Raw genomic sequence first — 13,085 nt, 5'->3', positions numbered from 1 at the left:
AATACCAACGATTAAATTTGCATATTTGCAAATGATTTTTCAAAAAAATATATTTCAGCGCGCACTGCTTGCATGTACCGTTACGGCTGCTGTTGTTGGATTTGGATCGCGCGCGCACAACCGACCGTCAGGTCGCGTAAGATAAAAGTATCAGTGGGACCGCGGTCTTATCAACAAAATATACTCTCAAAATGACCTTCAGAAATATACCGAAATAGACTTTGTCATTTTCCTAATATACCGTAAATATACCGAGGAAAATCATATTCATAAATTCTGATATTCGATTTAATATTTCAAGCTAGTTAGCACTCTCACCACTGAACATATAATTTTATACGATTGATGAATCAATTTTCTTCAAGATAGGTTACTTTAAAGGACTCCGTTTATTGAAGTGTTCATAAAATGCAACGCATGATGAATTCATTACGTTCTCCCGACTCATTTTTGCGTTTCACAGAAATATACTCAGAAATATATCGTATGACTTTGTTACATGGTAACTACACGGTTACTACATGGAATTCGCGCCTAGACATTTTTTCAAATTTTATTTTAAATTTCAAATCAAACCGAGCCAAAAAAAAACCTAAAAGCCAGCAACTAATTCTCAGGAGAAATGATTTATGGTACAGGGAGTAACAAACGTGTAAATATTAAATTAAGATTGATCTTAATTTTACAAGAATACAATTTACAATATAATATATATTGCCTATAGCTCTTATAACTTTGCTTACAATTCACAACAACTACTGAAAGATCCAATCAGACCTTAGAGCTGACAACGAAGGAGTTCCTCCTCCTGCTCCATCATCATCTAGATGCGAGTAACATAAATGCGTGCCAGTTAATTGCACTTGAGCCATGGCTCCAGTTGGCCGGCGATGACCAGCTCGTAGAAGGTTATGCGCCGGGCCTGCGCCACGGCCAGAGCATAGACTGCTCCGGGTGGGCGCTGAAGCGGCAGGCGGAGGGCGAGCAGCTGCACCACTGGCGACTCCTCCGTCGCTTTGTGGGCGCGGAAGTGGGTGAAGGGCACAAAGCCCTGGACTCCGCGGTAGACGAAGACGCGTATCTGGCAGCAGCCCTCGACAAAGGCCAGCAGCGTCTCGTCCCGCACCCGCAGGGCGGTCAGCTGCCTGGCCTGACGGTCGGCGGCCAGCGACTGGAACAGCGAGCCGTTGGCATGGTGCAGCTGGATGTGGGCGGGCGGCGCCGTCGATGGTGTTGTTGGCGACCCTCGACCCTCGGGCGTGTCCAAGAGGGCGAGGCGTGCATAGAGCAGCCGCGAACGATTCTTGGGGCCCACAAGGAGGCGCAGGGTCTGCACTGGCCGCCATTGCAGCGTCGGATGGGGCAGCGTCTGCTCGGACGCACGACTGGCGGCAGAGGCCATCGATTCGCCATGAGTGCGCTGCAGCTGCTCCTGCAGTTGGCGCAGTCTGCCAATTACCGCATGCAGCTGCAACGTCTGATCAGATCCGAGGCTGCTGCTGCTGCTGCTTGTCCCGTTGTTGGCCACCTCGAGGACATCCAGTAGGGTCTCCTCCAGGGCCAGCTCCTCCTTGTCGGCGCCCGATCCGCCAGCACCGGAAATCTCTCGCAGCTCTTGCAGCACGGGCCAAATGAGCTGGGCACTGCGTGCGGCCAGCACCCGGGCCGGACTGTCGGGCAGGGGCAGCGTGTCCGTGCGGAGGCGCGCTCGGAAGCCCTTCAGCTGCTGCATCAACTGCAGAAAATCCTCGACCAGCTGGTCGTCGTACAGATCGCTCTCGGGTATGCTCAGCTGCGTGATATTCACCTCGGTCTGCAGCCGAAAGCTGAGCGTCTCCAGCAGGCGTCGCCTTAGCGCGTGCAGCTCCTCCGGCCCGATCTGCTTGCGGCGACCCCAATGTGGTCCCAGCTCGGACTCGACGGCCGGACGCTGCAGGTACTTGATGGCCTCCTGATAGCTGGGCAACGGACGCTTCTGCAGCTCCTCTTGCTGCTCCTTCAGACCCTGAAGCGTCTCCACTGGTATCGCCAGCGGCTCCGTCTCCTCCTGCTCCTCATCCGTTTGCCAGCTCTGCAGTAGGCTGGCGGCTGCCGTGCAATTCCAGGCGGACTCGTGCTCTCCCTCATCCATCTCGTGGCTGGTCATAAAGGCAAAGTCGCGTCCACTGTTGTTGCGCAGCTGAAGGCCAATCACCTCGTCGACGGGTCCGCTCTGAAAGGCGCCGGCATGGGCAAAACGCGTGCCATTCCAGCGATGAATGCGCGTCCAGCAGCCCCTCTCGTTTATCAGCAGATAAATGCCAGCTTTGCGGCCAGCCTCCAGGCCAAAGATGCGCCTCACATCCTCGTTCCGCTTGGGCTGCCGCAGCGTGAAGCTGCGCCTCAGCTTCTGCACCTGGTAGGGTAGACGGAGGGAGCCGAACATCTGAGAGAGTCGCTGGCATAGCTGGCGGTACTGCTCCTCCATTTGTGCCATTGTCTGGCGGCGGTTTCTAATGTCGCCCTGCTTGACCCTGAGCTGCTTCACCCGCCAGTTGCCCGTAATGGTCTGCTCAGCCCTGCCGCGCGCCCACAGACTCCGCTCGTGCCAGTCTACGAAATCGAAGGCATTGAGCCGCTGCCTGGCCCTCAGCTCGGGCGCATGCAGGCTGCTGAAGTACAGCGGCGACTGCAGCCGCAGCTGTGGCTCCGCCAGACTGGCCACATCGCTCAGATTGAGGCTGGCATCGCCATTGAGGGGCGCATTCACCTGCACCGGTCCCCGCACATGGATGCCCGCCAGCAGCAGGGGCGTCTCCACTGTCTGCGACTGCTCCAACGAATTGATCTGAAAGAGCAGCCAAAACATTCACTTGGCCAGATGTATGCCGATTCGCACGCCACTCACCATCAGGGTATTGGCATACTCCTGGCTGAGATTGCGGCCATTGACCAGCCCCTGCACCGTCATGACGCCATCCAGCAGCAGTTCCACTGCCAGCAGCGGCTCCAGCAGCTGCTGTTCCGTGTGCAGGGTAACCAGACGTGACAGATTCACGCTGTTCAGCTGCTCCACCTCCAAGCCATTGTAGTCCAGTGAGCCCGCGGCAAAGGTGAGGGGAACTGTGGGATTAGTGGGGGGGATCAGGTCAGGCTCCCTCTTGTACTGTACTCACCTTGTGGCGCCGGCCAGTCGCGATCCACGCGCACAGTGTCCAGCAGCCATTCGCTGACATTGCAGCCATTCAGGAGTTGCCCCGTCAGCAGCAGACGCTCGGCCAGCAGTTGATCCGCCTGCACGGGCGCCGCAAAGTGCACGGGTGTCTGCACAGTAACAGCCTCGTGCTGCTGTCCATCGATGAAGATCAGCTGGCTGAGCAGCTGCTCCAGATCGAGGCCGTTTAGCTGTTGAATGTGAGCGCCCTCTGGGATGCTCACGCGTCCCGTGAATACCTTGTGACCCCCGACACGGATGTGGGCATGCTGCTTGAATATCAATTGCTCGAAGAGCTGCTGCAGCGGCTCCTCGCTGAGATTTCCCAAGTGACCGAGCACCGTGAGATCTTCCAGCTGCATCGATGCACCGCCAGGCAGCGGCACCACACGACCACACTGCACAAAGCTCTGCCACGCGGGATCCCAGTGCAGGAGCTGCGCCAGCCGAGTCATGGCCAGCGGATCGTTGTTCAGCGAGCCCTGCAGCTGCACTTCAGCCGCATGGAGGCGACCCTGCAGACGCACATTGCCAGTGAGATTCAGGGGCTGACGCCTGTTGGCCAGCCGCTCGAAGGGCACACCGTTTAGCGCCTCCAGATGCAGTTCGCCGGCCACGCTTAGCGGCGCAGCGAAGCTCTTGGTGCCCTCAATGACCACCACATCCCCGGCCACATCCGAGCGGAAGACAATGTCGTCGAGCAGCTCGGGCAGCAGTCGCTCGTTGAAGCTGCCGCGGATGTGCAGGTCGCTGGCGAACACTGGCGGCTGCTGGAGGCGCCAGCGCGTTCGCATCTCGTTGCTGCGATCCAGCCAGATCACCTCCCGCTGCAGCTGGTCCAGGCTTCGACCGTTGAGCGGACCCTCGACCTGCACCGATCCGCTGACGTCTATCCGTTCCACCTGCAGCTGTCCCTGCAGTATGAGCAGCGGCAGCTCGTCCAACTGCTGCAGAAAGTCGAGCAGCAGATCCGCGCGTATGCCCTGCAGCTGCTGCGCCTGGACACCATGCGGCAGGATCAGTTCCTGTACGTTCACCTCGCCCGACCAGCTATGTGGCTCCTCCTGCAGCATGTCGCCCAGTGGCCGGCCATTGAGCAGCCCCAAACCCGCTGCCGAGGCAATCACATCGCCCGAAACTTGCGCCTGTGCGGCCTCCACGCGCTGGAAGCTGGCGCGTCGCAGGTGGAGGGGCTCGCGTAGCGTCTGATAGCCACTGGCCAGCGGCACCTGATTGAGGCTGTGCTCCAGCCGCAGTCCAGCGGCCAAATCGGGTGGGGGACCCACGAAACGTAAGCGAGTGCCGGGCGCACGGAGGGAGGGGCCATCCAGGCGCAGGGATTCGGCCAGAAGTTGCTCCAAATGGACGCCATCGTAGGTGCCGCCTGCCGCCAGCTGCAGCCGATGGAAGTACACATAGCCAGGCAGCTGCGTCAGATTGCGGAGCAGCTGCGAGGTGTGTTTCGTCACAAAGTGCTCCAAGGGTATGCCGCTCAGCTTGCCATCCGCCACATGGGCGTCCACTGGCAACTGGAGCTGCCCAAGGACACGCTTGGCGCCCGCAACCAGCAGCTCCTGGCTGGCATCTGGCGATCGCTGCACGAGATCGCCCAGCAGCGAGTCGTAGCTGCTGTTGTCCAGCTGGCCACGCAAGTGGAGCGCTCCCTGGACGAAAAGCTGCACGAAATGGCAGTCGGCGGCACGGATGTGACGCGTCTCCAGCAGAGTGGGATTCAGCGGCGCCTCCTCGAACTGCCTGCCCTGGGCACTCCCATTGAGCTCCAGTTCCTCGGATACCTCCAGCTGGGCGAAGGTCACAAGACCAGGCCAATCCTGGGCATCGCTGAGGCTGATGGCATCTTCCGGTCGCACCTCATTGATCGTTCCTGTCGTGTCCACGACATTGGCGGCTGCAATGATTGCCAAGGGCATTATTAGGGGCAACAAAACAGAAGGGAAGGGCAGGGCAGGTAGCTACTTAGGGTCTGTGTGAACTCCTTGGGCGCCTGGACAATGGTGGTGCCATTGCCCTGTGACCACAGGTAATCCTCGGGGAAACGCAGCTCATTCAGCGAGCTCAGATGCAGCGCATCTTCGAATACGACAGCCTGGCGGATGACAAGGAAAAGGAAAAACAAAATGAAGGTGTGGCAAAAACCCCACAGAATGGAGTCATGGAGCCACTCACGCCCTGTACATGCAGCTGGGAGAGCTGCAGTGGCCGATGACGCCACACCAGATCCTGCAGCAGTTGGCTCCAGGCCAAGCCGTTGATGGTCTCGCACGCCAGATTGCCGTCCAGCTGCAGGCGCTGATGCGACTCGGTTCCCTCGGAGTGCAGCTGCTCGGTGGGCAATTGCAGCAGCTCCAAGCGCTGCACATTGAGCGATCCAGCGGGCAAGAGCAGCGACTTGTTCTGCACGTAGAATGGCACGTGATTCAGCTGGTCGAGAACGAGCACATCCGCCTCGACGCTGTCCACCTCCAGGCGATCGTAGTGAAAGTTGTAGAGCGTCTCGGGCTGACGTTTGGGCCGCCTCGGAGCTGCTGCCTGCAATTCCCGCTCGAGCAGTCGTATTTGTTGCAATAGTTGCCTCAGATCGATGGCCGCATCCTCGGCCGTCCAGCGGGCATCGTTAACGTACAGTTCCCGGATGTCGCCGCCCTCGTTGATCACCTGCGGCGTGTGAATCTCCTCAAACTGCTCCTCCGAGGGCAGGGGCGTGCGCAGATGCGCTTCGACTAGGCGTATGATTGCCTCCTGCTCCTCCACCCACTCGCGCATGAACTGGTGTATCTCCTGCAGATCCTTTGTCTCCGAATTCCGTGGCAGCAGCTGCGTTTGCAGCCGAAAGAGACCCGACGGTGCCTGACGACGTGGCACCAGCAGCAGCGGTGGCTGATCCTGCTGCCGGATTAGCGCTGCACCAATCAGGCCCGCCTCGCGCTCCTGGTCGAGCATGCAGCCGGCACCGTGCGTAATGTGGTTCGGTGGGCTGCCAATGCCGCACGGCGGCGGCAGGCCCGCCTCGAAGGCCTCCCCAGTCCAAATGAGTACCTCCAGGACGAGCAGCGTGTGAGTGTCAAAGGTGACGCGATGCTGTACGAGCAGCAAGAGATCATCCCGATAGCTGCGCACCGCCACCGGCAGAAAGTGCTCCACAAAGCCAAAATTCTGACCCAGAATGGTGCGGGGCACGAGCTGACCCTGCACATGGGCCAGAATCTGGGGTCGCTGTCCGCCCAAGGCCAGGTAGCTGCGTCCACCCATCTGGAAGGCGGCAATGGACGCCACCTGGGGCGCTGGCAAACGCTGATGCAGCTGCAATTGCAGCCCCGCATCCCCAAGCGGACGCTCGCGCGGATTGTAGGCATAGATGAGGGCCTGGTCCGTCTGGCCCACGGCTAGCAGCAGCTCCCGGCCAGTGTCCAGCACGGCCACGGCTGTTATCGCCTCCGGCAACTGCAGGCGCTGTGCGATCCAAAACTCCTCCGCCTCCAAATCGTACGAGTAGACGCTGAGGGTGCGATTTCCGGCCAGCACAATGAAGTCGCGGCCCTCCAGGCTGAAGATCGATAGCCTAGAGGCCTGGCTGCCCAGGGGCCAGTGCCAGAAGGGCACCAGGCCCCTTCCCGGCTCAAGGCGGTGCCAAAGAAGCTGCTGCTGCGTGGCCACCACCAGCAGACCCTCCTGCAAGTGGGTGCGGCCGCTCCAACGCTCGAGACTGAGCATTGCGTCAATGGGAGCCAACAGCGGCACCGTCTGCAGCGGCGAAAAGTCACCGTTGAGCACCAGGAAGCCCTCGGGCTGCAAGCCCACAAGATAGGCGCTGCCATTGGCCTGCACGGACACCCACTGGTCCACATCCGAGCCGAGGGCGAAGTGTGAGTCCTCCTCGATGCCGCTGAGCACAAGCAGGTCGCGGGTCCGACGCTTCGACAGCTCGAGGCGCTGCAACTGCTCCAAGTCAATGCCGGGCGTGTTCACACTCGATTCCACCACATTGGGCTGCTGCCCGTCCTCGGAGTCCTGGCTCGTGCCCAGCATCTCCTGGCGAGCACCGCCCAAGGTGGAGCCCGCCTGGGCCTTGCTCGCCGCCTGGACAGCCGCATCCAGCTCCAGCACTTCCTGGGTATGGCCCTGCTGGGCCACCGCCTTCTTGATCTCGTCTCGAACGGCAGCAGCGCTCCGCAGGGCCGCCTGATTGACAATCACTTTGCCGGCCGTGGCTGGGATGGGGGCGCCTTGTGCCTGCTTAGTCCACACCGGCTGTGTGATGACTCCTGGCTGCAGCAGGACAGATTAATAGCACAATTAAGGCCGCTGTAGGAGTCACACCACTTACCGGTCCCCCATCGCTCGCCTCCAAGGCGACGCTCAGTTCGCTGCGCAGTTTGGCAATCTCCGCCTTTTTGTCCGTCGACTGGCACCATCCAATGCGAATGGGGCAGAGGCAGAGCAGCCCGAAGGCAATTAGTAATTTCATTCTTCACAAATAAACACTGAATAATGGACAAATTTACAATTAACAAATGAAATGAAATGCAACTGCAAGAAGGGGAAAAGCACGTGATTTGAAATTTACCGTTTAGTGTGGTGTGGGGATGCCAGATCAGTTGCAGGTTGAGGAAGGACTGCCGGATCAGTTGCAGGCGGATATGTTCTTCTTAAAGAAATTCGAATTTCAAATACCCCTTAATTTCTTAACTTGGTTGAGAGCAGAGACTTTAATCATTATGAGCTATATTTTAAAAATCACACAACAATAATTTTTTTTTTTTATTATTAATAATTATCCCTTAATTTCTTAACTTGGTTGAGAGCAGAGACTTTAATGCTTTACCTTTTTATTTTTATTATTAATAATTATCCATAATAATTATGTTTTAGCAAAAAAATATATAACTCAAAATTTAATCATTATATTTGTGTTTTATATTTTTTTGCTGAAACATAATTATAATGGATAATTTTTAATAATAATAAATAAAAATATTCATTATCAAGAATAATTAACTCAAAAACTTAAAATTTAAAATTTTTGGTAGATTTGCATGGTTTATTCCTAGAGCAGTGTATTGGTATATTTATTTATTCTGTGCGGCTACTTTAAGTTCGGGATTTTTTCGGGAAAAAAATATAATAATTTTATACGCACCCTGATTAAAAATAGTTTATAATTAATAATAAAATTATCGTTAGTTTCCCACAATATAATTTGCATTCATCGACTTTCATTTGATATCGATATGAACAGCTGGTGTGGCCAGTGTTCAGCAAGCTGTTAGCCTCTGGCACCTCCCCCCGCTCGCACTGGTAGATTACGCGATTTCTTTCGATTTTATATTTTATTTAAATTGGAAACCTTAATAGTCGGTCATGCATAAAGTGATAAGGCAAATGTCGCAGCTGAGGCTGCAAGCGTTGCCGAGCTCAACGCTGCTCAAGACGACTGCCTCATCCACAGCATCACCTGCCGCCCCTCACCAAAGCCTGCACACGGCTGGCGGAGCACTGTGCGCAAGTTGGAACAAACACAATCATGGGCCGCGTAAATGGCTGGTGTACAACAAGACAGTGCATCCGCCCCAGCAGCCGGACGAGGAGCCACGCAAGGCGGTAAATGCGATACAATTCCCATTGCTGGGTTAATCCACTCTCATTCCAATCCGTTTTTACAGTACGTGTGTCATATGCGCACCAATATCAAATACAGCCCGGACAAGATGTGGTATATAGCGGCATTTGTGCGGGGCATGTCCGTGGACGAGGCCCTCAAGCAGCTGAACTTTGTGCTCAAGAAAGGTGCCACCGATGTGAAGGAGACCATACTGGAGGCACAGGAGATGGCCGTACAGCGGCACAATGTGGAATACAAAAGCAATCTGTGGATAGGTAAGGCCAGCCGCCCACACACACATTGGAAAGAATCCATCCAACTTAACCGACTGACCCTCCACTCTATGCAGCCGAATCATTTGTGGGCAAGGGCCGTGTCTTCAAGGGGATGCGACGACATGCGCGCGGTCGCTTCGGCCAGGTGGAGTACAAGCATTGTCACTACTTTGTGCGGCTGGAGGAGGGACAGCCGCCCAAGCACTACTACCAGGAGCCACAGACACCCGAGCAGCAGTATGAGCATTGGCTGAAACAGATGCGCAGCCGGAAGGTTATCAATTCCCTGTAATGTACATTGCGTCCCACACACCGCCACTTCCTACTTCTTTCCCCCCACGCATCGAGCATTTTTTTTGTGTTTTGAACATTTTGTTTAATAAATAATTAAACGAAAGGTGCGCCTAATTACTCCACTTCCTCCTCCACGTCTTGAAGAGTCGCGCTAATCAGCTGCTGCAAGGGCTCCTCATCCTCCTGCTTCTCGGCCAAAGATTCAGCGACTCTCTTCAAAGCGTGCGACTTGCGTTGACGCACCTCCTCATCGACATCCTTTGAAAGCTGCAGGCAGGCGAGCTTGGACAACCTGGAATGTTTGGTGCGGCCAGCGTCGCGACGACGCTTGCGTGTCTTTGAATTTGATTTGGTCTTTGCAACCTTCGCCTTTGCTTCGCTGTGATCTCGTGCCAGATGCTTGGACAGATTCTGGGCACTGCTGAAGCAGCGTCCGCAGTCGATGGCCTGACACTCAAAACGCCTGCCAGAGTGCGCCGCCAGACGGTGTTGGCGCAAATTACGCTCATACGAATAGGTGCGAGTGCAGCCCGCCTCGGTGCATGCAAATGCGCCCGCAGTGTCCTTGTGCTTGGCCTCCATGTGCTGCTTGAGATCGCTGGGCTTGGCGTAGCTGCTCTCGCAGTGCTCGCATTTGTTCCGGCTCCGTCCATGCAGCGTGTCGCGGCAATGCTTCGTGTAGAGCGTCCACTTGTCAAACTGCAGCTCACAGCCGGGGCACGAGTACAGCTTGCAGCTTTCCTGATGGCTCTCACGCTGCCAGTCCTGGTAGAAGCCGCGGCTGCACTTACTGCAGCGATACGGATAGTCCTTAGTGTGCTCCCGAATCTCGTGCCGCTTCAGCTTCAACTTTTGCGAGAACTTGGCCGGGCAGTGGCCACATGGATACACCCTGGGACTGTCGTGGGCCTCGCGCACATGCCGCTGCATGTTGCTGCCGGAGGTGAACATCTTGGTGCACTCGAGCACTGTGCATTTGACGTTTTTCTGTGCGGCATCCTCGGTTCGCTCGTGGGTACTGCGCAGATGCCGCTTCAAGTGGGTGACAATTGAGTAGGTCTTGTCACAGCCCTCATACGAACAGGCATGCTTCTTCTGCAAAAGTTATAATAGTTGAATTTCCATATGTTATTCGTTCGGTCGCACTTACTTTGCCCGTGTGGTGGAACTCGTGCCGATCCAATTGGTCGAGACGCTTGAATGTGGCCCCGCATTTTTCAATGCTGCACGTGTACTTGGCCGTGCCAGCACTATTGCGCCGCTCCACCTTATGCTTGAAGTCATCCAGCACAGTATCCAGGTCACTGTCACTGGTAATATTTATTTCGGGCAGCATTTTGCACTATGCCAAATGCCAAACTAATGCAAAATCAATTTTAAACAATTTTGTTTAGCCCCCCTATCCAGTGCTTGGCAAGGCCCAAATACTGCAGATGGCAAAACTCAATCATCGATAGACACGGCAGACAGACGGCTCTAAGCGATACATCGAGTGTGTGTGGCCCAAAATGCATTATCGTTATCAGTGTAGTTGGTAAGCTTAAAAGCTTACAAAAAAAAAAACACTTGGCAGAATTTCAGATAATAAACAAAATCAAAAATAGTGAAGTTTTTAAACAAAAACCATGGAATACGAGAGCGTGCTGATTGTCAAACCGGAGGTTTTCATATATAAAATACCACCGCGGGCGAGCAATCGAGGCTATAGGTGAGTCAAGCAACAACAATAGGAAGAAAAAGTGACTACTGCTTTTTTTCTTTTGCTTTTACCGTGTTTTATTCTAAATTGAAAGTTTTTCCCCTGCAACCAAAGAGACGCCCCCACATCTGGGGCATCTCTGCGTGTGTGTGGGTGTGTGTGCTGCAAGTGTGTGTACTGCGTGAGAGTGCATAAATTATGCTTGTTGTTGTTGTTGTTACTGCTGTTGTTGCTGTTCTTCTCTTTTGAAGTTCATTTCCAATTGATTTTTTACAGCTGCTCTCTATGCTTTTTGCTTAATTACTGTACATTTTCACTTACACGTATTCGAACGCCCCCCCACCCCCTACCCATCTACCTCTGACAAAAGCTCCATCATTTGCGTGTGTGTTGTTGCTGCTGCTGGTGTTGATTTCTTTGTTGCTTACTTTCCATGCATCTCATCACTGATTTTCTCCAATCTCTCGTTTTTGCAGGGCCGCCGACTGGAACCTAAAGGAACCCACCTGGACGGGTAGGATGCGACTTGTGGCGAAGGGCACGGCCTGCATCTTGAAGCTGGAGGATAAGACCAGCGGCGCCCTCTTCGCCAATTGCCCCATCGATACATATCCCGGCGTGGCCATCGAAGCAGTCTCCGACAGTTCCCGTTATTTCGTCATACGTGTCCAAGACGACAATGGAAGGTCGGCCTTCTTGGGCCTGGGCTTTGGCGATCGTTCCGACTCATTTGACCTGAATGTGGCGCTGCAGGATCACTTCAAGTGGGTGAAGAACCAAGAGCAGATCGAAAAAGAAAAGACCGAGCCCAAGCAGGAGCTGGATCTGGGCTTCAAGGAGGGGGAAACCATCAAGATTAATATGAGGATAACGGTAGGTGCTCTGTGCTCCTTAAACCAAACCCCAAATTCATAAGGGCTGTTCCCCACTCATGTTTGTCGTTTTTTTTTTTTTATATAGAAAAAGGACGGCTCTGACGGCCCCTCCCGAACTGGCAAGAACAAGGGCAACAGCGGCGTACTGCCACCGCCGCCCGGTGGCTTGGGCAAGATAGCGCCACCACCAGCAGCCGCGGCTTCGCCCGGTGCGACGGTTCGGACAAGTCCTGGCGTCTCGCCAGCCCACAGACCATCCGGCGGTGGTTCCGAGTGGACCGACTATGCATCAGCTGGGTGAGTCTCGCTCTCTCTCGCACTCTCTCTCTCTCTCTCTGTAATCCTAATCCGTGCTCATTTGTTTTTGTTGCACCGTTTCAGGGGCAATCAAGGACAACAGAACTCGGCAAATGCCAACTGGGTGCAGTTTTAGGCTGCAGCTCTGCTCTCCACCTGCTGCCGCCTGCTGCTGCTGTTGCTGTTGCGACCGACCTCCCTTCTTCTGTCATAGGATCTTCTGCAGCGCTTTAAATTATCACCACCTACTATCATTTGTTGGGACATTCATTATTTGGATTATATTTTTTTTTCATTTTGGCAATGGGAAACGACGACGACGACCAATAAGAGAAAAATTGAACCGAGAGGCATTCAGCGCATAGAGAAAAACGTTAAAGTTAGCCTTTTTTTTATATATATATACATTAATTAATGGAAATTGTGTATTAGTGTCCCCTCTTTCTCTCTTGTCTGCCACTCACAGGGGCAGGACACCGCTCTGCTCTACGCTACCCGTCTCCCTCTGAATGGTGTAGCGTAGAATATTGGTGAAGGGAGAGAGGGGATTTTGGTAGCAAACTATTTAGCCTGGTTGTTAATTGTGTAAAGGAATTGTTTGAGGGAAAACGCATGATAATTCATAATAATTGTAATGGAAGTTAATATTCGGCAATTGTAATTTGTTAAACCAATTTTATAGGCACAAAAAAATGCAACATGCTAGCTGCAAAACAAAAACAAAAAAGAAAATAACTAAAGTGAAAGTGATTCAAATTGTTTGAGTACTTACACCAGAGTCACCACGTCACACGTGTGCATGCAAAGGACATTCCGCAGATGAGCAAGCAAA

General features: G+C 54.1%; 4 protein-coding genes across 5 annotated transcripts; 2 read left to right on the top strand and 2 right to left on the bottom strand.

Moving 5' to 3' along the window:
* Window positions 1-595: 595 nt before the first annotated feature.
* Window positions 596-7,793, bottom strand: LOC111067071. 2 transcript variants are annotated; one of them, XM_022356094.2, is made up of 7 exons: window positions 7,779-7,793; window positions 7,539-7,695; window positions 5,381-7,480; window positions 5,171-5,300; window positions 3,156-5,102; window positions 2,888-3,102; window positions 596-2,827 (listed from the first exon to the last, which is right to left on the bottom strand). In XM_022356094.2, the coding sequence occupies exons 2-7, from the start codon at window positions 7,677-7,679 to the stop codon at window positions 854-856; spliced, it is 6,507 nt and encodes a 2,168-aa protein (XP_022211786.2). In that variant the 5' UTR covers window positions 7,680-7,695; window positions 7,779-7,793; the 3' UTR covers window positions 596-853. The 2 variants fall into 2 exon arrangements, with proteins under 2 accessions (XP_022211786.2, XP_022211785.2); XM_022356093.2 differs by lacking the exon at window positions 7,779-7,793 and having other exon boundaries at window positions 7,539-7,767.
* A 668-nt stretch (window positions 7,794-8,461) lies between these two features.
* Window positions 8,462-9,485, top strand: LOC111067078 (39S ribosomal protein L22, mitochondrial). Its single transcript, XM_022356104.2, has 4 exons — window positions 8,462-8,509; window positions 8,567-8,812; window positions 8,875-9,088; window positions 9,163-9,485. The coding sequence occupies exons 2-4, from the start codon at window positions 8,573-8,575 to the stop codon at window positions 9,378-9,380; spliced, it is 672 nt and encodes a 223-aa protein (XP_022211796.1). The 5' UTR covers window positions 8,462-8,509; window positions 8,567-8,572; the 3' UTR covers window positions 9,381-9,485.
* On the bottom strand, window positions 9,449-10,828 carry LOC111067076 (zinc finger protein 84). The gene is made up of 2 exons (XM_022356101.2): window positions 10,533-10,828; window positions 9,449-10,477 (listed from the first exon to the last, which is right to left on the bottom strand). The coding sequence occupies exons 1-2, from the start codon at window positions 10,716-10,718 to the stop codon at window positions 9,497-9,499; spliced, it is 1,167 nt and encodes a 388-aa protein (XP_022211793.2). The 5' UTR covers window positions 10,719-10,828; the 3' UTR covers window positions 9,449-9,496.
* Window positions 10,829-10,925: 97 nt separating this feature from the next.
* LOC111067077 (NECAP-like protein CG9132) lies at window positions 10,926-13,085 on the top strand. Its single transcript, XM_022356102.2, has 4 exons — window positions 10,926-11,090; window positions 11,558-11,954; window positions 12,042-12,253; window positions 12,338-13,085. Exons 1-4 carry the CDS (start codon window positions 11,008-11,010, stop codon window positions 12,387-12,389), a joined length of 744 nt encoding a protein of 247 aa, XP_022211794.1. The 5' UTR covers window positions 10,926-11,007; the 3' UTR covers window positions 12,390-13,085.

The sequence above is a fragment of the Drosophila obscura genome, unplaced genomic scaffold (genome assembly GCF_018151105.1).
Source record: "Drosophila obscura isolate BZ-5 IFL unplaced genomic scaffold, ASM1815110v1 contig_73, whole genome shotgun sequence".
NCBI classification, from domain to species: Eukaryota; Metazoa; Arthropoda; class Insecta; order Diptera; family Drosophilidae; genus Drosophila; species Drosophila obscura.
The sequence above is the reverse complement of the archived record's forward strand: the minus strand, read 5'-3'. Positions and strand labels throughout refer to the sequence as shown.

Excerpts from the sequence above, each read along its gene's own strand:
- LOC111067076 (XM_022356101.2), bottom strand. The coding sequence starts at position 10,718 with ATGCTGCCCGAAATAAATATTACCAGTGACAGTGACCTGGATACTGTG. Across the intron at positions 10,478-10,532 it reads AGTTCCACCACACGGGCAAA|AAGAAGCATGCCTGTTCGTA; the intron begins GTAAGTGCGACC and ends TAACTTTTGCAG.
- LOC111067071 (XM_022356094.2), bottom strand. The coding sequence starts at position 7,679 with ATGAAATTACTAATTGCCTTCGGGCTGCTCTGCCTCTGCCCCATTCGC. Across the intron at positions 7,481-7,538 it reads AGGCGAGCGATGGGGGACCG|CCAGGAGTCATCACACAGCC; the intron begins GTAAGTGGTGTG and ends GTCCTGCTGCAG. Across the intron at positions 5,301-5,380 it reads CCCAGCTGCATGTACAGGGC|GCTGTCGTATTCGAAGATGC; the intron begins GTGAGTGGCTCC and ends GTCATCCGCCAG.
- LOC111067078 (XM_022356104.2), top strand. The coding sequence starts at position 8,573 with ATGCATAAAGTGATAAGGCAAATGTCGCAGCTGAGGCTGCAAGCGTTG. Across the intron at positions 8,813-8,874 it reads ACGAGGAGCCACGCAAGGCG|TACGTGTGTCATATGCGCAC; the intron begins GTAAATGCGATA and ends CCGTTTTTACAG. Across the intron at positions 9,089-9,162 it reads CAAAAGCAATCTGTGGATAG|CCGAATCATTTGTGGGCAAG; the intron begins GTAAGGCCAGCC and ends CACTCTATGCAG.
- LOC111067077 (XM_022356102.2), top strand. The coding sequence starts at position 11,008 with ATGGAATACGAGAGCGTGCTGATTGTCAAACCGGAGGTTTTCATATAT. Across the intron at positions 11,091-11,557 it reads GCGAGCAATCGAGGCTATAG|GGCCGCCGACTGGAACCTAA; the intron begins GTGAGTCAAGCA and ends TCGTTTTTGCAG. Across the intron at positions 12,254-12,337 it reads ACCGACTATGCATCAGCTGG|GGGCAATCAAGGACAACAGA; the intron begins GTGAGTCTCGCT and ends GCACCGTTTCAG.